The 25,133-nt window shown below is 45.6% G+C and overlaps 1 protein-coding gene across 1 annotated transcript in view; it reads right to left on the bottom strand.

Moving 5' to 3' along the window:
* Positions 1 to 209: 209 nt before the first annotated feature.
* T265_03270 (hypothetical protein) overlaps positions 210 to 25,133 on the bottom strand; it is a gene marked incomplete at both ends in the record, with an annotated part of 40,670 nt that continues 15,746 nt past the window's right edge. Inside the window, 2 exons of the mRNA XM_009167703.1 lie at positions 210 to 385; positions 19,403 to 19,563. Of these exons, the coding sequence (XP_009165967.1) occupies positions 210 to 385; positions 19,403 to 19,563 (337 nt within the window). The remainder of the gene's footprint in view (positions 386 to 19,402; positions 19,564 to 25,133) is intronic.

Below are 25,133 nucleotides of genomic sequence, written 5' to 3'. Positions count from 1 at the left end.
GGCCCACACCGTCACAATTCTTGACTGTTGGAAAAACACTTTTCGATACCTTCCGGAGACCAAGCATGAAAGTCTGCCTGGCAAATGTATGAACAAATCTGTTTCGGGCTTCTATTCGGCCGCCCGCTCCGTCGTTCCACATCCGACTTGTTGGTAACTATGTTTCCACGCAGTTCGCAAACTATGCTCAGTTGCACATCCATTTGGTCTTAACAAAGGTCTTGTCTCTCAATTCTCTCTTCCTCCGTTGCACCCCAGGTACCCAATGCCCAGACAGACACATCCACAAAGAAAACCACACCGCTGGCCTCCAAGCGATCTCGTGGTCGTCCTGTGTCCACGTCAAAAGTTTGCAAAGACTCAACCTCAACAACGCGATCGATATCTGCCAATGCAGAGGGGAAATCGAAGCCGGCGACTGTAAGGTATGATGTTCCTAGTACTCCTCGGAATGCAGATCCAATGCCATTTGGAATACGTTGATCTCACATCAGCGAGATCTTTGTGGAAATCACTTGGAGCTTGAAATAGCTCACTGGTTGCAACCTGACCGGAAGGTCTGTAGTTTGAACCCAACCCGGGCATCCCAACTACCCCTGCTTGAGCAAGCTGGCAGTGGTTCAACCTTTGTGTTTCCGCTGAATGGCATTGTAGCTGAACCACCGCGGAAATCGAATAAGTGGTTAAATTGGCTGCGCGGAGGTGTACCAATGATGGAAAAAATGGATATCCCCCAGTGCAGCATCACATTGTCTACAAATATGCGAAATTTCCATCCCCCAACATGACGTCTGTTTGTCTGTCAAGGGAAGAGTTTACACTACAACATTGCGATCCATACCACTTCATGGATCACAGACGCTCAGAGGACATACGAAAGGTGTAAGTGTTTGACGATCGGTGTCTCCGAGGCATTGGTCGGGTCTGGTGGGAACGTCGGATCAGTAACAAGGTACGCCAGGAAGGAGGAACTCTCCCGCGATGGATGAGTTACTCACGCTTCATACGTTACGCTGGTTAGGACATGTATATCGCATGTCAGAAGAGCGCCTGCCTCACAGAGTTCTTTTCGCCCTGTCCTGCGCTGAGTTGAAGTGACCGATAGGTGGACAGTGTATGACTTGGCAACGAAGTATGAAAACTGAGTCGGGTCGGTAAGTGCCGCCTTCAATCGATGGGGACCGCGTGACTCAACTCACCAGTGATTAATGGCACCAGCAGAGATGGCCCAGTCGCGCAGTCAGTGGCACACACGCATCAAAGCTATCGCCTTCACGGCTTAGCTACCCGATTCCCGAACTGATTGAGCATGCCATCGCCTTCAATCCTCGACTGTACGCCCCACAGTCTGCGGTGATCGAAACTGTAACAGCGGGAACCAATGTGCTTGTGGTACACGATTTGTGGCTGATAAATTGAATTGGTTGACTGATTACGTTCATATGGTTCGTATGATATGAATAAATTAAAAAGAATACCACTTTATTCAATGCCATGAGTTGCTGGCCAACGCGAAATTTTTTCTGTTCGACACGGAACAACACCACACACCATACCCATCCACAGATGAATTGGATCACTTTCCAAAACAGTTTGTGAGGTTCGTGGATTGTTCTGCTCACCTCCTTGTGATGTAATTTACACGACGTCAGCCACAGAAAACAGATCTGAGTCGAGTAGATCAGTCAACCTTACTTATTCGGTAGCAGGTCACCAAACAGTTTAGTTGTGCGTTGCTGAGGTCACTTCAAGGACTACTAGGCCGTGTTAAATACAAGGGAAGTTTCAGTGAACAAGGCTTGTGTTCGACACAAATAGATGGGAGAAATAAAATTTCAATAAACAAATAAATCATTCAGCTGTATTACCTCGTCGGTGCTTAGCTGCCACCCTGTCTGAAGGAAACGTGAGGACCAAACCAGGCTTTCCAAGCCTAAACAGAGGCAGTCGAGTTGCCGACGTTGGGTTCGAACCACTGACCTCCCTCTCATAATCATTGCTGATAGCAACACCAGATGAGAACTCCGGTACTTCACTATCATACAGTCGTGTGAATTTATTTCAGTAAATCCTTACAACACGAAAAAGAAAGACCCAGAACCAGACAATCTAGACAAAAACTGCCAGCAGGAAAACCACTGACATCGGTTAGCTAAGCTCAGGGAAAGTCACGTGGATCCCATCAGGAAAGGGGAACAGCACCTAACCTTCTCGTAACGTCCTTCATCCCCTTCCGCCATGTCAGATCCTTTGTCTACCTCTAGGTTTTCACTACTCCTAACTAAGTGTGGAGTTTTCGCCAACCCTATAAGTAGTGATGCAACCAGAAGGGATTCCTCTTGTAATCTCAGGTAATTTGTGTGTTCAAGGATCTCCTACCTGTCTACATCCTCGTCTGGTTCTAACGTGGTTAGGCTAATCTCATACGTATGGTCTAAGTGAACTTCTGTCGGTGCAGCTTTCCAACTTCCTGGTTAGAAATTCAGCTGTAAACGTCTGAATCTCAGGTAGAAGAGCTCGGGTGCGTTTACTAGCTTTTGATCAGGTGATTTGTCCGCCAAGCATGGTAATTAGCTTGTAAATGTTTCGTCACCATGCGAAGGCACAGGATACTATCGATGGATCACGCTAATCCCCTCCGGGAGTGATCTCTGTCTGGACGGCGGATCTTCTTATGGAACCAGCGCTCACCTTATTTTGTGTCCACGTTTTGTGTCCCACGTTTCCGTGAGAAGGGCTGTAGATGCACTGGAGAATGTGAGTAGCTGTCATTCACCGTGCACCGGTTTTAGCTGCATTTTGTCGCAATATACACACTTACCGAGATGGCCCAAGTAGTTAGAGCGTGAATTTACTGACCGGAAGGTTCGTGGTTCGAACCTGACCTGCGCCTCTCGTCTTCCCCTGTCTAGGCTTGGGCAACCTGGCAGTATCCTAACCCTCGTTCAACCTTCGGGTTGCATGGCAGTTAGGCACCGAAAGGGTGCTACAGCTAAACTTACTCAACTCCACTCGATTTGTGCCACCGTGGGCATAGTTTTGTGAGGTTATTAGTTCAAATTTAGAAAGATTTCAAGATCACGGGAGATCCAGGTACATTTGTGAGTCTAACTTTATCTAGTAGTTATAAGGAAGTGACAGTATAACTAGTTGACTGGTTACTTCTGACGATGGTTTCTGCTCTCCAACGTACTACTCATCAGGTTGCTGAAAATCCGTCGACAGCAACCTTATGAGTAGTACATTACAAAGATGTGCATGTATCGCGATATCTCGAATATCGTAGCGACTGAAACATGAGGCGGCCTGGTGCAGCACATTCAGTTGCCTGAAAACATCACAAACGAGAGATTCAGCTGGGTTCAAATTAGTTCGCAAATGGGTGTATATTCGCTAGTTTCTTCTTTCTCTTTCGAGATATACCGGATTTTGTGTTCTCAGGTTTTTTGTGTGATTTTTATGCGCTGTCGGGAGAAAAAGCAGTCTGAATTGCTGTAGTCGCATGCAGTAGTCCCAATAAGAGGTCTTAGGGTTCCGTAAAATATCGGGGGACAGACTCCCTTGAGTAGATGTGTGTGCGTGATCATCTCTAGCTAGGGAAGTAAAGCCTGTTCTTGGTTTTAATCTGTGTCCTTGTCCTATTGCCTCGTACTTCTGTGACTTCTATTCCGGTATCGCTTTCATTTCTTCGCAGATCTGTTAGGAAGATCGCGGCTCGAACGCCAACAATTTCGCCCATGGTTACGTCAACCACTCCCAATGCTTCCTCAACTTCAACAAGTTCGTCAAGGCGACCCTTGGTGGTGTCGCCCTCAGTTCCCAGTCCCAATCCGGTGAGCATACGGACGGACCGTATCCATGATCTCTTTCCCGATGACGGTGACGATATGAAAGACCTGGAACACCGCACGCAAATAAGCGAGTCTCCAAGACTCCCTAAGCCATCCGGCCGGAAAGTTTTGACTCCCTTGAACACATCCGTAGACAATCGATCGGCATCGACACCCCATTCGTCAAATAACCGACGACGATCTGCATTTTGTCAAACTTCTCCTGAACTTTTATTGGTGGCCAAAGCGGAAGCTCTTGGTCGAAGAGCTGCTGAACTGGCCAGTCGAAAGGTTTTCTCAAAACACTAAGAATATCTATGTGAAATATACGTATCTATGTTTCTATCACTTGACTTGTTTTCATGGATACTTTCAGGTGACGTCTGTCCAATTCTAGCTTAAATCGTCGCACGATATGGAACTTCGTGTTCCTTTTTCCTTGCCATGTCATGGAATTTCTTCCCGACTATTTTGAACCAGAAATTCACTCACTTGCACACCAATTTGGTTTTCACGGGAGACAACCAAATCCAAGTTGAATCTCTTGTGTGTAATACTCTTCAGTATTCAATGCACGAAGGTCAGCTGATATTTCAGTTTCATCCAGGTAAGTATCATGTGACATCTCGAATAGCAGGGGGCGAGATGGCCCAAGTGGTTAGAGTGCGAATTTACTGACCGGAAGGTCCGTGGTTCGAACCCGACCTTTGCCACTCGACTTCTCCTGTCTAGGCTTGGGCAACCTGGCAGTATCCCAGCCCTCGTGCTTCCTTCGGGTGGCATGGCAGTTAGGCACCGAAGGGGTGCTACAGCTGAACGTTTTTTTTCGATTTTTTCTCGAATAGCATACCCACTGAAATGGTGCAAATGAATGCAGTTCGCAAATTCGAGTTCAAGTAGAACGTAGGTTTGACGGAAGCTCGTACATCCAGTGAGGTCCAAGAAGGGCGAAACCGGTCGTGAACTGTTGAACAGTTTTCAGCAGCCTTGTGATTAGTTTCATCCGTGAGGTGATAACTCACTGTTATGATGTCCTACACCCGCAGTCTAATGGTTACGGGGAAAGGACCAACGGGTGTCTTAACCAAAAAAGCTGTTTTACCGGAAAGATTTCACCGATTGGTCCATATTACAGCGGAGATTGCTTCACCTTAACGGTACTCATGTGAAGAGTAACCACATGAACTTTTCTGGGAGGTGTTACCGACGGACACGGATGCCAGAACAAAAGAGAGGACGTTCACGGTCCCTACGTACGCAAACTTGAAAAGCCCAATGACTAGGTTGATCCGTGTCGTGTTCTCTTCACGATACTCTAAGAGAATTTTACTTTCGCAACGGAAACTACTCACAAGGTTGCTGAAAACTCTTCGACAGCCCACGACCGGTTTCGACCTTCCATTTCGGGCTCATCAGGTAGGCGCAGTCCCCGAGTCTCCATCAACCTTATGATCTACTTGAACCCAAATTGGACTGTTCTCTAGAAATACACTCATTTGCAAATCAATTTGGCTTTCACGAGAGACTGAACTGAATCTCTCGTTTGTGATATTCTATTTATGAGAGTATACTGCGAAATCTCGAATATCGCACCAACTGAAACATGAGGCGGCCTATGTGCAGCACATTCAGTTGTGGAATATCATAAATGAGAGATGCAGTTGCGTCTCTGGAGAATTTCACTTTGTTTACGCAAGGTATCAGGCTTTAATGGGATTTCAATCAGCACTGCTCACTGTTTTTCCCAGGTCCCACTAGATATTCGATTACGACTAGTCACCATCACCTCATTGGTCATGCAATGCTTGGGGTTGCCATCACCACATCCTTGTTTGCTCGTAGACGTCGATTGTCTTGAATGTAGTATCGGCCCTGTGGTTCGGAACCACAGACTGTGGTCCTATTAATCTCGCGTTTTTGTTATTGGCGTGACCGAATTCATATTCGCATGAGTGCGTGTAGTCACCTGGTTGCTTTGGTTGGTTCTCGTCTCCTGAGTCTTGCGAGCGTCTCAACGATGCTGCACTTCAATTCAGCTCAATGGAAAACGGTGATTACGCCCCTTTTGAACCTATTTATAACAGCTCCCGTCAAACGACCGCCGGATGTATGCATGTGTTATGGCGAAGTGTATTCTCGAAAGTAATCGCTCATTCGAAGACTGCTAATATTTCTTCACTTGATATTTCTGTATAGGCGTTACATTCATGGGTCGTTTGAGTAGCAGTTCGCTGTTCCAAAATAAGTGACAAATGATTTTCCCATTTACTGTGTTAATTCGTGGTATTATAAAAAGTGCCAGTGGATCATTAGGTGTTTCAGCGGTATTTTGGGAAATGCTCAGCCAAAAGTATTGACTTTCATCTAGCTACTGATGAGTTTGAGAGTAGCATGTGTCCTAGCCGAACTCCATTGCACCAAACCGCTCGCACGTTTGGCAGTAAGACGGGTGTTTCACCAACAGTCTTGCTGTAGTCCTGGGACAATAGGGTGACTGCCACAAGGCCATTCGCTGTGTCTCACGTGATAGAATTCACACAGAACCGAGACTTTTTCAGGTAAACTAACATTCCATTTGATGAAGCTTTCTTACCTTAAGTGAAGCCGAGGAGCACTGCACAGCTGTTTCATCCTTATTGGGAATCATCAGCAGTGCGCATCTCACGAAACTCCGGAAAATCTGGATCCAGCGACCTCCCGGTTACAATTTGGAACCTTTAACTGCTCGGCCACGAGCACCTGGCTGATCAGTAGTGTGATTAACCTGCACCTAAGATATGGTGCCATTCATCCTTCAGTCACAGAAACATGACGTGTTGACTAGCTGATCGATTGACGATTTTTCACGAGGAAGTTTCACTTATCTTGTAAAGTTATTTTTCGTCTGAGCTACTTGTAGATTGATGGCAGTCTGTGAGGACTTGGGTGTCTTGACGGAGACTTCATCTATGGTGGAAAGCATTGGGCTTCTCGGCTCATCAGCTTACATTGGCTTAATTTGCAGGATGGAATCTTCATCACAAGTCCCAATTACCCTCACGTTACCAACAACATACCATCTTCTGACTTCGTTTCTGTTGCTACTACAACCCCCTATTCGGGTGGTTTTGAGTTCACTTGCTATCGTGGACCTGCGGAGCTGTATAATATCCATTCGATTACTCTTTAAGAGGTCCTCTACCCTAGGACCACTGTTTTGTAAAGACGATGTTTGACGTAATTTTGGCATCGATTTGTCAGGGGTACAACACTGAATAACAATCCTCACCGTTGCTTTTCTAAAACATTTTAGTCGATACTTTGGGTTGTTCCTGAAAAGAATATGAGTACGAATTACATTCGAGTTGCCACAGTCCATAGGTCACGTAAATCGGTGTGGTTTGACCCGATTGTGCGAGGTGAACACCCAAGGGCCGGACAGACTCTGACATTAAGCATTCATCAGACAACATCCTCGGTTTCATTGGATTTGACGTCCCAGGCTGGTGTATGGGACTTCTTGTCTGCCAGACCAGATATGGTCAAACGAGAGCAAGCCGATCCGCCCACACAAATTCTGATTGGGAGAGTGTGCATGATAATCACTGGCGAGGATTCCTGGAACAACGTACGGTTCCATGGTTTTTTTTTTCCAGAAATATCACTTCCTCAATGGTGCTCACTAGGAAAGGACATGTGTGCTCGACTGAATCCAACTAGATACGCATAGTACACATCCAACCGAATCCGTGGACTAACCATTTGGATCTTTTCCAGATGAGCCTCGCCACCAATGCAAAAAGTGCATGTGCGAAAAGTTAAGCCCCGCCCCACTTTTTGCCAGCCCCAATTTACGCACACAACCTTGATCTATTTCTGAGGAAAACAATTCGTTATCCACATCTTGGCTAATTTCGTGCAAACATTTTCTCCGTTCGGACATAAAACCACGAATGAACTTTCTAACGCCTTCAACTCTCGCTCATGATAAGGAGACGGCAGTACGTTTTTTCACAAAGACACGGAGTGATCCATCGGCAACGTTTATGCAACAATGGCCACCAAATGACACTTTCAACTGTTTCTGACAGGTGAAGGTGTAATGCCCGACAATGTCACCAAGAAGTCGGTCATCAAAAGGGGACTTGGCTGGAGTGGTCTAGGATGGAGTTTAGGACAGTAACTCCATTCACATTTGTTGCTGGTCCAAAAATTTGGCAAAAATCGAATTCTGCTCATAGGTATTATCTGTTAGTCACACGACCGTTGCTGACTGGAAGAAATTTCTTCGCGAAGTTTGCGCCTGGCGGCGGCTTTTCCAGGCTCCAACGGTTAATCATACTGTAAACTTTGTGGATCCAACGACTGGATCTCACAAACAAGCCATCTAACCTGTTTGGTGCGTCTACAAGATAAAGAATAAACGCCAATGCGACACACACCGATCTTTAGTGGACATATACTGGTGTGAGTTCGTTCGGAGGCAAAGGTACCAAAAAACGGACCTTTTGATGCAAATTATAAATGACATGTTCCAATTTCACCCACCCTCTTCAATAAAAAGTAAAATTACAAATTTCATATCATCTTTTTTCTAATCTTTTTTTGAGTGGCGGGGGTTGAGGTTTTGGCTGGGCTTATCTGGAAAAGATCGAACCACTTAACCACTATGATCCTGTTCACCATGCGCGTATAGCCTAAATATCATCGGAAACCTCCATGCAATATTGTTCAGGGGAGTCGCTCAGTACTGATGAGTGTCATCTTGTTTACCAGGCCTCTTGTACAAGAAAAGCGTCTCAAATGATGCGATTTTGTTAATCAGTGCTTAAATTATCCACCTTAGCTTATCTATCGAGGGGGTTAGAAGGCTTTCGAACTTTTCCCCAACTTTCTGACTACTTATGTCGGGACAAGTAGCACATCGAATAAACCGACCGAACACTGTGGCTATGGGCACGTCTGTCAGAGGACAACTGACCGTTCATTGTGCTGGGCAATCTGCTTGTCAGCCAATCGGAGTGACGTCATCAGTGTGTTGTGAGAGAAGCCTGCAACGGAGCCGTGCATATCGAAAACTATTCCGTTCCCGTGGTCAACAAGCGATAATCTATGTTTATTTAGGCGTGGGGGCTTCTTTCATGATTTATACTCACATGTAAATCTTAATTGACTTGTTTTGGTCATGCCCCTGATCACCACTGGCACTCTTTTTGTTCGGGTGCCTTTCTGCATAACAGTACAGTGATTCAAAGCTCCAGTTTCTTGACTTTCATACCTCAGTATCTACCAGACTATAGAATAAGTTACACATGTTTTCAGAAACGCAGATGCCACCACACTTCCCACAGTTTGATGGCCCATATTTCCCCATCTTCAGAGATTTTGACATATTGATCGTATGATAGAACCACTGGCTGAGGAACGCGCATGACGAACTGATCGAAGCCTTGTCTACGCGCAAGATTACCCTGCTCGGTCCTTCGATTACAGCACTAGAAGTCATTTCCCTCAATGGTAAGGCGCTTTTGCATGCACCAGTGCAAACGGGCTGCCCACCCGATAACAGCAGCTCACTTAGAACAGTGTTTAATCTCATGAATTTATCGATTTTCTACTGTCCCAGCCTTTCAGTACAGTGTGAGCATCTGTCAGTTAGTTGAACGGTGGTTGAACCAACAATGGCAGTCTACTTCACACTCAACAGATTTTCGGGTGGCACTGAAGGTCTGGCGAGAATAATGAGCCAGGTAAAGCTAAGATTGAACATCTATGCCAATCTATTCAAATCATGCCCAACCCGTATTGATCCGGATAAGTTAAATCAGAATTCACACACATGAACTGATCGATCAGTCTACTTGGATGTTTTTGTGACGCATCTAAGTAGGGATGGTTTTTAAATCGGTGTTTCAACTGAAATCAATTGACTTATCTGATCCAGAGTCTCTGCTGTTAAAACTGTATGCGAACATCCTCGACAAGCCCATTACAACTCTGTTTCATCACCGGAAGCATACCTGATTACTCGATTATGGGACCCAAACCAACAAGGAGCTTTGAGCTAGTGACCGACTGCCTAAACGTCTGTACTTTTAAAATGGTTTGTAAGTATGACCTTAGTGATACCAAATTCCGGCCAAAGATACATACATTACCAAAGGATTCTGGCCACTGTCTCACATCTTTGGCATTCGGTTCCGTCAGCATTTGAAAGAAAGACCGAAATTGTATGTTCACTACTCCTGGACTATACGAATACCGTTGACGGAATCAGTCGAGATTGGCAGTTACTGACGATAGACGCAACGAGCAATGTGTTGCTCGTGCTTGTGGTCAGACAACCAGAATAACCAAGCCGGTCGTCTCACATGCGGATGTGAAAGTATCGTACCAGCTGGATTGAGTGAGCCCTAGACACAGAGGCTCTCCGATGGTGGCGTTGTGAGGAGACGCAATTCACGGTCAAAGCTGATCGCCTACAGTGTCCACGATACTTTTATCCAAAGAGGTGCCGAAATTCCAAAGGCGGGAGTACGAAGCAGGATAGTAAGCGTAAAACTGCTCTGATTTGATGTTTGTTGGTCCAACGGGAGATAGACGAAGCCTAAATGTGCACTCTTGTCAAAAGGAAGACGGGATCTGGCAGAACCCGAAATAAAAACATGAGGAGAAAAATAAACGTGAGGAGAAAAACATTCATGGGGATGGACTCGAACGGCCGACTTTCCACCTACGGGACTGCTTCCGTACCTACTGAGCTATCGAGGGCGCCCGTTGTGCTTTACGCCTGCCTAATGGAATACCGACTGACACGTTCACTTCCAATCGCGGGCCTTTTGTGTGACTACAACAATGGGCTTCCTGATGTCGTGGTGCAAAATGCTAGAGTGTAGAGGAGAACTTGGTAGATGCTGAAATGCGAAGTCTGGAATACCGACTGACACGTTCACTTCCAATGGCGAGCCTTTTGTGTGACTTCAACAGTGGGCTTCCTGATGTCATGGTGCAAAATGCTAGAGTGTAGGGGAGAACTTGGTAGATGCTGAAATGAGAAGTCCTAGCACACATTGGGTGAGCACAAAGACACGTCTGGAAACGGTCTCGGATCATCACCACCCTTCTACCTGGTAACCGTTTCCACAACCCACCGTCACTAATGGCACTGACGGGTGGTAGCTAGTGTTCCATCAGACACGAATGTGACGTGAAGAAGAGCGAGCGTCCTTAGTAGCTCAGTTAGTAAGGCAGTTGTCCGGGTAAGCAGGAGGTCGGCGGTGTGAGTTCGTTCTCTGGCGTGTCCTTCCGTGCTTCCGAACTTTTCGTTTCAACAACTTCTAACCTGCTGGAACCGGTAACAGAGCACACTAGTTCTGTGGTCGTATTCGCGCTGGTCATCGAGAACTGACTGACCATCCAATGGCGAAATACCGGCGTACCTTGACTTTCTGGGGTTATCAGACAGCTAACCATGTGGTGATGCCGACCATGTCAAAACACGGTTAACTACAAAACGCGATGCGTAACTTAGACCCTCAGTCTACTCGAAGCGGATATCATCATGAACGAACTGGTTGTTTCGTATTCGCGCTGGTCATCGAGAACTGACTGACCATCCAATGGCGAAATACCGGCGTACCTTGACTTTCTGGGGTTATCAGACAGCTAACCATGTGGTGATGCCGACCATGTCAAAACACGGTTAACTACAAAACGCGATGCGTAACTTAGACCCTCAGTCTACTCGAAGCGGATATCATCATAAACGAACTGGTTGTTCGTTCCATGTCTGTCTGAAAAAAAGCCGCCTAAACACTCCGGGCGTATCAGTTCTACAGAAGTGAGCTCCTTTATACACATCTATACACACCCAAATCAACAACTGGCTGTATTTGTGTGCCCCAGGCATGTCTTGGGCCCGGGCTACCATTCAACATCAACCGTAGGTTTCGTGAGTTGACAGCCATCATTCGACCTTCAGGACTACCTGCCTCTCTTGATCTTCGGGTTTGCACTGGAAGTTCCACTGTTTGCAAGCGCCGCTGTACTGTACTCACATGTGCGAGGGGAGTAACCGGCAGAGGAGCACGGTAAATCCGGAGACCGTTCGACCCTCCCATGTATGCTTCCTCGAAAAACACATGCCTGGGCTGGCGAGTTGCAGAAATTACCAAGACGCCTCATCGACTGTTTTAAACCGTTGATAAATTCTCACGTGTCCTGCGATGAGCATTCTTGCAAAGGGTTGAAAGTGTTGGATCCATCCGTTACGTCTGTTGTTCTCTGTGGAGAGATAACTGAGAGCAACTGACCAAAGTATTCTTTATTGAGACGGAGCCAGCGAGAATAGAATGTGAAAATGGGAAATCGTTTTTTCATGAAGGACACTACTCACAAGGTTGCTGAAAACCCTGCGACAGCCCGCGACCGGTTTCGCCCTTCCATTTCGGGCTCATCAGGTAGGTGCAGTCCCCGAGTTTTCGTCAACCTTATGATCTACTTGAACCCAAATTGCACGGTTTTCGAGAAATACACTCATTTTCAAATCAATTTGTTTTTCACGAGAGACTCAACTGAATCTCTCGTTTGTGATATTCCGCAACTGAATGTGCTGCACGCCTCATGTTTCAGTTGGCATGATATTCGAGATATCGCAGTATATTTTCATAAAGGAAACTACTCACAAGGCCCAAGAGTTTTCAGCAACCTTGTGAGTAGTTTCCTTTATGAAAATGCGCCAAAGACGTGTCGTCGCCTAGGGGATTTTCCCTTCTGAACTGTCTACGGGAGAGTAAAGAGGTTTTCTCAAACATTCATTCCCTCAAACTGGCTGATACTGACGGGTTCCGTCGTCCATCGTGATGGCAACGTTACCCTGATTAAAAAACAATAGCAAAAGAGAAGAACACGATGCACCGACATCGTCACCACTATCGCGCAGGTGAAAAATCTGTTTACTTGGTATTGTGTGGCTATTGAACACAGCCTTGCACTGTGTCCTCACTCAGCGCTGCTCTTACTGGTGCTAATCGATAGGTTGTAAACCGCGATCTCTATTTGGTCAGTGCTGGTTGACGTTTTTGCTGTCATTCATTCTCGTTTGTCAACATGTGCAAATGTGATCAATACTGGTCGCTACATTGTAGAACAAGGTTGCATGTGTGACGGGTAGTTTTTGAACACTAGTTGAATTTTACTCAATGAAGCACTTTACTGGGAATGCTGAAGTGAGTTACTCTCATTAGGGGATGTGCATGGGAACTCAAATGCAGGATGCCCCCTCCACAGCTTTTTCAGGTGTGTATAAAATAGAATACCTTTTGTGGATCTTTTCCAGATACGGTCCGCCAAAAAATTAAGCCCCACCAACCAAAAACAGAGTGGACAAAAGAGGATATGGAATTTATACTCTTAGTTTTTATTGATTGAATAGCGCGAGTGAAATTGGGACATGTCATCAATAATTTGCATGAAAAGGTCCGTTTTCCGATACCTTTTTCTCCAAATGAACTCACACAAGTAGCTGTCCACTAAAGATCGGTGTGTGCCGCATTGGCGCTTAATCTGCATCTTGTAGACAAGCCAAAGAGATTCGATGGTTTTTATGTGAGCTCCAGTCGTTGGATCCACAAAGTTCTCGGTATGATCAACCGTTTCATGAGTACAATTCATGTCAATCATCGTTTTAATTTCTTGGCATGATGTCCACATATCGGGAATGATGATTGAGCCGGGAGCGATGCAGGCCTGGATTGTGTCCATCAAAGTGGCCGCATTTCGATCTGGCACTGCATACATTAACACCTCTTTGATAGTTTCCCGGCAGATCTCTCCGAGAATCCACTTCTGGGGAAGTACTCACCCTGCGTGCTTCTTAGGGCGAGATATTAGCGTTCCACCGATATCGACGTGTATATCTGGGCTGCCGGTAACTGTTGGAGTCTGCAAAAGCCGCCAGGCGCAAACTTCGCGGAGAAAGTTCTTCCAGTCAACAGCGGTGGTGTGGCTAATAGATTATTCCTCTGAGCGGAATTTGGTTTGTGCCAACTTATTGGACCGGCAATAAATGAGAATGGAATTACTGTCCTAAACTCCATCCCAGACCGCTCCGGGCAGGTCCCCTTTCGAAGACCGATTTCTTGACGACACTGTCGGGCATTACACCTCCACCTGTCAGGAACAGTTGAAAGTGTCATTTGGTGGCCATTGTTGCATCAACGTTGCTGATGCATCACTCCGTGGCTTTGCGAAAAACGTATTGCCGTCCCCTTGTCATGAGCGAGAGTTGAAAGTGTCAGAAAGTTCATTTGCGGTTTCACATCCGAACGGAGAAAATGTTTGCATAAAATGAGCCTAGATGCGGATGAGGAATTGTTTTCATCAAAACTAGGTCAAGGTTGTCTGCGTACATTGACTTGGAGCTGGCAAAAAGTGGCGGGGCTTATCTGGAAAAGATCCCCTTATGTCACTTCGTTTTGATATCTTAACGGTCAGCCGATTCACGCTGGAAACTCTTTGTTTGCAGTGAATCCCTATTTACCTCCGTCGAGACAGTTGCGATAGTGGGCAACACCAATCGGAGTTGTGCTTTGTTTCCCCATCTCTACTCGGCCGGGTTGCTGTGATCCCCACGTTGGATAGAAATCCTCTCGGTTGAGTCACGTGAACACCGATAACACCACGTGGGTGGCGCACCGATGCTGCAACAGTTGGACAAAAAACGTACTTTCCACCGGGTGCAGCATTGCGGACCAGCGTTCCAACCGCCCAGTTTTCCCCTCCTGGGTCAAGTTCTGGCACTGGACTGATAATGGATTTTTGCTAAGAGAAGCAAAGTTATAGTTCGACCGGCTGGCCCTCAAAGATCTAAACAGGCCCCTGAACGAACACATCGGGAACGCGCGGGTCCCGCTGACTGATTTAGAGGCACAAAACCATAGGATAGAATAGTTTTGAGGTTGCTTCTAGCATTGATTATGTGAGGAGAACTTGAGGAAGAAAGGCACCGCTGTCTTTTGTAGCCATACATCAAGATGACCGACTTTCAGTCGATCTGTTCGACAGTTGGTTTGTCTTCCATACAAGGAACTTGCCCCACCAGTGGTGGAGTTACGGGTTGAAACTCAGAGCTCCATCCGTCATTGTTCCGTTTCTCCCAATTTCATCGAAAGACACTCGGTAGAACCATCAAAAATATTCCTGTTTGGCCTGACTGAAGAAAACTTGGGTATGGTAGGATCGTTACAGACAGGGTAAACGAAAGAGCATCGGACAATAGTTTGGAAATTGAACGTCAGCGGGAGTTGCGGTTCTCACGAATAAAAATAAGCTGGCGATTAGACGGTGATCAGATGTAACTGGAGAACCAAAAGAGAAGACGTCGTAAGAAGACTGACGTTTCGTCATGGGTTCCATGTTTCACAAAAAAATGAGGTAGACCGCAACTGGAAACGAGTTACACACCACACAACTCGTATTTTCAAATTATGGACCTTGAACCATTCGAAGGCACGTTCATCACGGGCTTCAGTCAAAAATTCCACCGCGTTTTGTCAAGTACCCGTACTTCCTCACTAAAGTACATTTCCTAGCAAGACATCCGACACACTTTGCAGAAGACAGTAATGCCAAACTATATGTTTCTAGGAGCAGTGGCATGAACTATACTCAACTCTCCGGATACCTGGGATAGCATCGCAACTTAACCTCAGGCTGTCAAAGAACAGTTTTTTGATTTGTCCAATGGCACAACAACCGGCCTTTTTTTGCCGCACGTGACGAGGCATTCAGGTGTTTCTCTCTCTCCTCAACACCAGTATAGTTTGCAAATGAATGTACTTCTTCAAATTTGGTGTTCAAGTCGAGGATATCACCGGCAGAAACTGAGAGATTATACCTCCTTGATGAGCTCAAAAGTGGACATTCGATGAGCTTTCATGAAGCTCATGAGTGACGCGTTATTTCAAGATTCCAAATGGAACTAAGCCTTAATTGCGACAATTAGCTCAAGTATGTAACACAGATGAGTTGAACACTGTTCATTGGTGCAAGCATGTGACATAATCCCCTGCGGTAATACGATTTACTACATTTTTGTCTCAAAGCTTAACTTTTCACCAAATTTATTAGGTACTTCATCTGTGTGTTGGCATAAGTATACACATAAAAATGCCCTCCCCCCCTCCGCACGAAGCACTTTGTGACCTCTAGAGAAAGAGTTTGCGACCCCACTGAATTTGCGAATGCTGATTGACCAGTTATCAAGAAGTACGCACTTTGTGGGACTTAATTTGGATCCTCTAAGTTAGCTTTTGCTGCAATGTCTAGAAGCATTGCACCAATTTTATCCTCGTTTGAAAACATTAGTTGTGATTTTACTTGGAAATTCAAACTCGGTAACGAACAAGGCTGGTTTATTTTGCAGTTCATTGTTCGCCGTCCGGCTGGAATAATGGAACTTTAGCAAATTTCCGATGTGACCTGCATTATTCTTTTTTTAAGATCAACGTTTTCTCCGATTTGATTGAACCCTTAGCTACCGTAACCAAAGTTGCTGAGATGTCGATAGCCGTCTTTGTTACACAGCCTTAAATCTGTCTGTGTCTCTGAAACCTATCTAGTCTTGCTATGGTATTCAGCGTTTCTGAGACATCAAAACTCATTGGATGAGTCACGGTTTTGAGCACTGGCAGGTGAAATTCTCCGTCACAACATTGATTTCCAACGTTCTGACAACCACACCTCCGAATGGATGTAGACCTCGTGAGCATCTTTCGTCGCGGCGTGCACGAACAAGACAGAACACCAACAGACTGTATTTGCCGCGCTTGAGTATGCTGCGCCGTTTGACTGTCTGGAGAAGATTTTTATGAAAAAGCTTGGTCCTGGCTTGAATGTAACTCAAGCCTAGGGGTAAGACACTGATGAACTCTTGAGATTTTAAAAGACCTACAAAGCTTTCTGATAGAAGTGATTGCAACCTCCGTACGACACCAACAAAAATTGATCTGTTCTGAGTAAGAAACAACGATATTCGCGTGGGACTACGCTCTGTAATTGAAGCCAAGCGGTGCTGGAAAGCTTCGTCATGGGTTCCATGTTTCACAAAAAATGAGGTAGACCGCAACGGGAAATGAGTTACACACCACACAACTCGTATTTTTGAATTACGCACCTTAAACCATTCGAAAGCACGTTCATCACGGGTTTCAATCAAACATTCCACTGCGTTTTGTCAAGTATCCGAACTTTTTCACTAAAGTACATTTCCTAGCAAGACATCAGACACACTTCGTAGAAGACAGTAGTGCCAAACTATCTGTTTCTAGGAGCAGTGGTATGAACTATACTCAACTCTCCGGATACCTGGGATAGCATCGCAACTTAACCTCAGGCTGTCAAAGAACAGTTTTTTGATTTGTCCAATGGCACAACAACCGGCCTTTTTTTGCCGCACGTGACGAGGCATTCAGGTGTTTCTCTCTCTCCTCAACACCAGTATAGTTTGCAAATGAATGTACTTCTTCAAATTTGGTGTTCAAGTCGAGGATATCACCGGCAGAAACTGAGAGATTATGCCTCCTTGATGAGCTCAAAAGTGGACATTCGATGAGTTTTCATGAAGCTCATGAGTAACGCGTTATTTCAAGATTCCAAATGGAACTAAGCCTTAATTGCGACAATTAGCTCAAGTATGTAACACAGATGAGTTGAACACTGTTCATTGGTGCAAGCATGTGACATAATCCCCTGCGGTAATACGATTTACTACATTTTTGTCTCAAAGCTTAACTTTTCACCAAATTTATTAGGTACTTCATCTGTGTGTTGGCATAAGTATACACATAAAAATGCCCTCCCCCCCTCCGCACGAAGCACTTTGTGACCTCTAGAGAAAGAGTTTGCGACCCCACTGAATTTGCGAATGCTGATTGACCAGTTATCAAGAAGTACGCACTTTGTGGGACTTAATTTGGATCCTCTAAGTTAGCTTTTGCTGCAATGTCTAGAAGCATTGCACCAATTTTATCCTCGTTTGAAAACATTAGTTGTGATTTTACTTGGAAATTCAAACTCGGTAACGAACAAGGCTGGTTTATTTTGCAGTTCATTGTTCGCCGTCCGGCTGGAATAATGGAACTTTAGCAAATTTCCGATGTGACCTGCATTATTCTTTTTTTAAGATCAACGTTTTCTCCGATTTGATTGAACCCTTAGCTACCGTAACCAAAGTTGCTGAGATGTCGATAGCCGTCTTTGTTACACAGCCTTAAATCTGTCTGTGTCTCTGAAACCTATCTAGTCTTGCTATGGTATTCAGCGTTTCTGAGACATCAAAACTCATTGGATGAGTCACGGTTTTGAGCACTGGCAGGTGAAATTCTCCGTCACAACATTGATTTCCAAGGTTCTGACAACCACACCTCCGAATGGATGTAGACCTCGTGAGCATCTTTCGTCGCGGCGTGCACGAACAAGACAGAACACCAACAGACTGTATTTGCCGCGCTTGAGTATGCTGCGCCGTTTGACTGTCTGGAGAAGATTTTTATGAAAAAGCTTGGTCCTGGCTTGAATGTAACTCAAGCCTAGGGGTAAGACACTGATGAACTCTTGAGATTTTAAAAGACCTACAAAGCTTTCTGATAGAAGTGATTGCAACCTCCGTACGACACCAACAAAAATTGATCTGTTCTGAGTAAGAAACAACGATATTCGCGTGGGACTACGCTCTGTAATTGAAGCCAAGCGGTGCTGGAAAGCCGAGAAGCACTGTGCAGTTGTTTTTTCCCTATTGGGAATCACCGTGCGCGCGCACGTCACGAAACGTTGGCAGACAGTTTCGAACCCGCAACCTTCTCACCAGTAGGTCAGACACCTAAATCGTCCAGTGTTGGCTGATTTCCCTATTGGGAATCACCAGCAGTGCGCACGTCACGAAACGTTGGCAGACAGTTTCGAACCCGCAACCTTCTCACCAGTAGGTCAGACACCTAAATCGTCCAGTCAGGGTTGGCTGATCAGCAGCTTTCACTTAGCCATAATATAGCATCAGTCATGGTTGTACGTCAGTGAAGCATCGGTGTTGAACACTGATGTCATGCTGTCGATGATGATGATGATGATGACGATGATGATGATGATGATGAGCGTCAGTCACATTCAAATCAAGGAGATCACATCACGTGTTAATGTATCGACTGACTCCTGGAGTGAGGACTGATCAGACGGAAGTTTCAATGGTTTTGTCAAACTGCTCTTTCTCAGAGCTACTTACGTGTTTAATCGGATAAAATGACTCATCGGAGGGTGGCATTTTCGGACTGACACACTCGTTCTTTGCTGATTGGAGTAAATCTTTCTGTGAACAAGAGCTTCGTCACATTAAATGAAAGTTTACCGCAGCGTGTGACAAACACACGTTTTTTGTTGAGTAGACAGTGAATTAAACGCCAAAATAATTGAACCAAGCAGAGCATGCTGATTTAACTTATCGTAAATTGGGTTGTTGAAATCATTTGAGTACTATTCAGAGTTAAGGGGTGGTACTTAATACGGACAAAATGACACAACGGAGACCGCAAGCGAATCACCGACCTCTCGATTCCCAGTCCCGGGAAAGTATGATCTGTTCAGGCAGATTTCGTGACCTAATTTTGGATTTCGCTGAGATACCGATAGCACGACATCAGTGTTCAGCACCGATCCTTCGTTCTCGAACCACTGAAAATCATTTTGTGGCCTTAAGAACAGCCTGAAAAGAATAAAAATGGATCGGTAATCGACTGTGTGCTAGCCTGCCACAATCATTCCGAGTAGCCACCAGACACTCAGACAATCAAGGAAGAAGCTGACAACTAGAACGCCACTGATATTGACTAGTAGCCATGTCTTGCAGCGTTTCCGACCAGGCACAGAGGACCCCAGTCTGGAAGGTGAGCCATACAGACAGATCTAGAAGTTGGGTGATCATATCACTCTGCTAGGTCAAAAGTTGACAGACTTCCTTCGTAAACCGCTCGGAAATGGGCATGACAAACAGTGGTTCATAATGCGCAATACATGGCCTAATCTCCGCAGCTTTTGGCGCTGAACATTCTTCATCCGTCACTCAATCAGACGCCCGCCAGCTGTCTCATTCCGTATTTGCCGACACCTACCCATACGAGACAACGTTTGTCGGAAACCTGAATTCGTCTCAGTCCTGGGGCTCGAAGCGGGCACGCCTCATCAAAACGGCACGCACTCTAGCCTGGTACGCATGTCCCCTGAAATTCGCGGAGGAGCCAAAAAGACGTTTGCCTAAACTGCAATGGATTCTTTTTCGAAATCTGTGGGACCTAATGGAAATGAAGTCCTTTTTAACCGTATATGGGCCCCAATTATATGCGTTCCTGAAAAAAACGTGCACTGTCGTCTGTGAATCAGCGATGCATCTTTCAGCGGTGGAAATTCCAAACCGGTGACCACATGGCTGTGAGAAGACAACTCGCATAGTCCAAGTTGCAACCCTGGCGATGCTGTGTCATAAAGCAGGTCATCGATGGTCACTAACTATGGATCCTGACCTGAATTATCGCGTCTGAACCTACAACCAATCAAAAGTTGTCCAGCAGCTTTCAATAATGCATGGTGCTACCTGACTGGGAAGTCCTGACAGGCGAGCCACTCGATCGACGGTGACAAGACAGTTCGTCGTTCGAGAAATCGGGCAGACCAGTCGAATTCCTCAAGCATGAACACGTTCGCCAGTTCAAGCGCGATGGTTCGCATGTGTCCAGTTTGTACTGGTCGTAACACGCTCGTTTCGCACGTCAGAGACGCACGGGTTCAAAACCCGACAGGCCCAAGAATATCGATTGCATTCCAGCTCCAATAAGAGCGAGACTCGAGTCCGGTGCTTCCTCCTTTCAGTGTGGAGTCACGAGAATAATTGCTCCAGGACATACGGAGGGCTGTTCGGATAAGAGTGATGTGTTCACATGCGTAATTCATCAAGTTGATGTAATTCCCTTGTATTTGTTCACCCGACCTCCTAACGAAGTGGTGTATTGGTCTGCAGTTAAAGAACCTTAGAGATCTTAAATCGACTGTTCTACGGTTTGCTGGTTTGCAACTACAGAGTTTGAAAGATGTCCAATTCACAGCATACATCGGTTTGTACGTTCACTGTCACGTTGCCGTGTCCATGCACGATACAGGGCGTAGTTAACGACGGTCGACCATGTGCAATCCTGTCATTTCGATCGTCCGGCTTATCTAATCTGACAGCTACTCGAATTTTTTTCGCCGAACCACAAACTAAACTAAGCCGCAACCGTGTGGATCAAAGTCGTGAACTAATAACTCCCTTGCACGTTCTCTGAACGGCCTAGTCAGTTTTGTGTCACTGTCAGTACAATCTAAACAACTTGTGAAGTTCGTAAACACACGGATAAGGCTCGATCGAATCTCCAGTCTAGTTTGTGACTGATAAACACACACAATAGGAGTATTTACCGTCGGGAACCTTGGTACTCTCAATACTGATCCAGAGTTCGATATGTACTTCGGGATCGAACAAAGGTCAGAATATGCTGCTCATAGCATTTGCCATCCATGCTTTAGGTGCCGCGGTCTTCGTAAGACATCATACTGCCCTAGACATACATCATGCATCTTTATTTGAAGGAGTGTGTTACGTCTAGACAACAAAGTATTGTGATAACTTGAATATCGTATCAACTGAAACACGGGGCGGCCTGGTTAGCACGGTCATTTGAACGAGAAATTCAGCTGAATTCAGTTGAGTCTACTGTCAAACCCATATGTTTGTACAAATGAGAGTACTTGTCGAAATCTGATTGATTTGGATTCAAGTGGAACATAATTTTGACGGAAACTCAGTGACTGAGTCTACCAATTGAGCCCAAAGTGGAAGGGCCAAGCAAGTTATGGGCTGACAAAGAGTTTTCAGCAACCTTGTGAGTAATATGTTACGTCTACGTCTTATTAATAGCACCCTCCTATGTAGGCCAACTAAGTATAACAACAGTAAAAAGTGCTCGTTGCCAACTGCTGGCAGAACTACAAAACAGCCCCTCCGTACAACGAGCAAAACTCTCCCCCTTTACTGCACGATTTCCACAATGCTTAGGTTGATCAGAGAGAAGATTTTGTCCCACAATGATTAGGGAACCTTGTTTAAGATGTGTTACTGTAAGTGGACCAAAATCAACACTTGTTTCCAAAGTGTTAGTGTCTAGCATTTGCCAATCTTTCAAAAGAACCGGTAAAAAGGGAATGATACCACACGCACCCAGATTCTCCAAGTTTTCTAAATCCCTGATAGCTATTCATTCCATTCTCGTTTTCCCCTTGCCACCATCCGAAGGATATGCCGTTGCTTTGTGCTTCTTGAGGCCCCACGCCAAGCTCCAAGGTACTGTCCTGAGAAAGCGCAACTCAAAATCTGTTTGCATTATGGAAGATGGACTGCCTCCATTCAAGGGTACCTCCAAGAATAGCGCGAATTGGGGGGCATCTACTACCGCACAAACCAATAATACCGTCAAACTTTCGACTAAGGCGAATACATGCATTCGCCCATCACTTTGGTTTTGATGGGTGGTGAATCTGGAACCCAGCTGAGCCTCCTGTTTACGATGTTTATAAGTAACTGAATATGCTGCACCAGGCCGTCGCATGTTTCAGTTGGCACGATATTAGAGATATCACAATACACGTGTAGACGTAATATACTACTTGTAAGGTTTTTGAACAGTTGTCGAACAGTTTTCAGTAACCTTGTGAGTAGTCGAGTAAGACGTCCATTATCCAACTATTGGAGACAGGAACCAGCCAGCCCATGAAACTCGGGCGGTTCGCAAGTCTGTTAAGGCATGATTCGTACACGTCGCAAACCATGTTTTTGTTGCTTCAAAACACCACGTCACAGCAAGACCGCTTTTTGAAATGTGCAATTTTGAATACCCTTAAGGCGCTCTATCAGGGGAAATGACTGATGAAACGCTAAGGTGTGTAGTCCCAGAAAATCTTGACTTTGAACTGTGGACAGGTTCCAATGTGCTTCAGACATCCGTCTGATGAAATCATGTCTGACTGTGAAGAAATCTGGATTGAAGTACCCCGACCAGTCCGATGATGTAGTGCTTGATCAGGGGGGGGGCACTAATCCGTTCGCCGAGCTTGCCAACAAACGTTACCTCTCCAGTTGAGGAGACATCATCCGTACGTAGTTGAGTCTGTCCGAGGACAGCAAAGCGCACTCCATCTCAGAAAGTCTTTCCAACTAACTAAAAGTGTCGTATTTTGTACTTCGCGTGTTTGGCAACATGTAAGATTGTTCGACCAAGGGACCGAAGGTAAAGTTGTTATTAGAATGTCGCAAAAAGACTGTCGCTCAAAAAGAGAGCACTTTCAAGATGGACGTGGTTTATTCTGGTCCCCAAGGTGTGTGCCGTTTGGACGTAGGGAGCATCACGCTCGGAAGTGTCACTTGAAATCCGGTTGTGAATTTGATTCCTGTTTCAACTTCCACATTGTACCACGGTTGTTTAGCAAGAGACAACTCGTGAAGCGACAGAAATCAGACCGATGTCATCAAGCAATTTATTACGTGCACAGTGATTACCGGACCTCGTCATTTTTACCCGGAAATGACAATATATTCAGCCCATAGGTATTCTGTGCGATTCACCCTTACTGACACTCTAGAGTAGAGAGTATATTTTATATTCTGAGCGCTATATGACAGTGGGCCCCCACCCCATCATTAGTAACGATTAACCGACTGTTGACAGTCCTTCTTTGAGGGGCGAGATGTCTCAAGTCTCTCTTACTGACCGGAAGGTCCGTGGTTCGAACCCGACCTCTGCCTGTCGACTTCCCCTGTCTAGGTTTGGACAACTTGGCAGCCCTCGTGCTTCCTTCGGGTGGCATAGCAGCTGGACATCGAAAGGGTGTTACAGCTGCTTACAACTAACCTAAACTAAACTCACCTAAACTCACGTGAATATTTTGAGCCAGTCCCGCCATGGAAACCAGAGCAACCCTGAGTTGCTCTCATTTTCAGGTTCAGACGTTGTTCTTCTGACGGCTGTTCACTGTTCACACGAAAAACAGTTCTACTGATGCCACCATAACTTCCTGAATGATGAATCGTTGTTCGTCGGCGACTTCCAGTTTACTGAGAAGCGACATACGATATTGCGCCTGTAAGATAACGCAGGCTCATTGTTGCTGCAAGTATCTGTTAACTTGATTCATTCGACTCCACAGGTTGGCCTGTTCAAAGCGAACTGGTCTGCTGAGTGAGCATAATGAAACCTAAGGTAACCTGTTACACTTGTCAGAACTCAGCCCCATTCGGCGTACTTTCCCTCAGTCGCGGCGTCCTCTATGCAGAGGTTCTTGAGTTAAGAAGCCAACGATAGTTAGGGATCCTCTCCTTTCACCGTTCATTCGCCGTCGAGTAGGGTCTAATTTCGATGCGGGAAACAAATTTAAAATCCCTACCAGTTGAATGCCACTCAGATAACTTCTAACTGAGGACGAAAGAGCATGTGAAGTTGAAATTTCGAGAATCCAGTCTCTTTTCACTTGAACATCTCCCGTATACTGACCACGCTCTGTCCGCTCGAAAAATTTCTTCGATGAAAGAACTTAGAAAGATCCCTCAGCAGTGTGATACATACTCCTAACGCAGAAGCCATTCAGTGAGGAGAAACGGAGAAGCACTGACACTTAGCGCCTTACTTGTTTGAATCCGAGTTGATTCCACCGCCGTTCAGTCGCTTAAGACCGTACGTTGAAGTGTTGAAACTACTGGCTGGAAGTTCGCGGATGCGAGACCCTCACTGGAGTTTCATAGAAAGCAAAACGACAGTCCAGAAACAGTAAATATGGAAGCGTGTGGTTCTACCCAACAGTGATCCCAAAAAGAGGAACCATCGTATCGACTGAGGCCAACATGTACAATCATCATCATCATCATCATCATCATCATCATCATCATCATCATCATCATCATCATCATCATCATCATCATCATCATCATCATCATCATCGTCGTCGTCGTCGTCGTCATCATTACCATCATCATTGACAGCATGACATCAGTGTTCAACACTGATGCTTCACTGCCGTACATGAGTTTATTTGTGTATGTGCAATTCATGGTTGCACGTGGGCTGGGATACTGCCAGGGCGCCCACACCTAGACAGGAGGACGATTAGGGTCCTCAACCAAAGTCCTTGGCTCAAAAGCCTAACCGCAAGGCAGCGGTGTTTGGCGGGAAATGCAAATACATTACCATTTCTGCG

The sequence above is a fragment of the Opisthorchis viverrini genome (assembly GCF_000715545.1).
Source record: "Opisthorchis viverrini unplaced genomic scaffold opera_v5_45, whole genome shotgun sequence".
Taxonomy (NCBI): domain Eukaryota; kingdom Metazoa; phylum Platyhelminthes; class Trematoda; order Opisthorchiida; family Opisthorchiidae; genus Opisthorchis; species Opisthorchis viverrini.
Note: the sequence above shows the minus strand (reverse complement) of the source record. Positions and strands in the feature narration are given on the sequence as shown.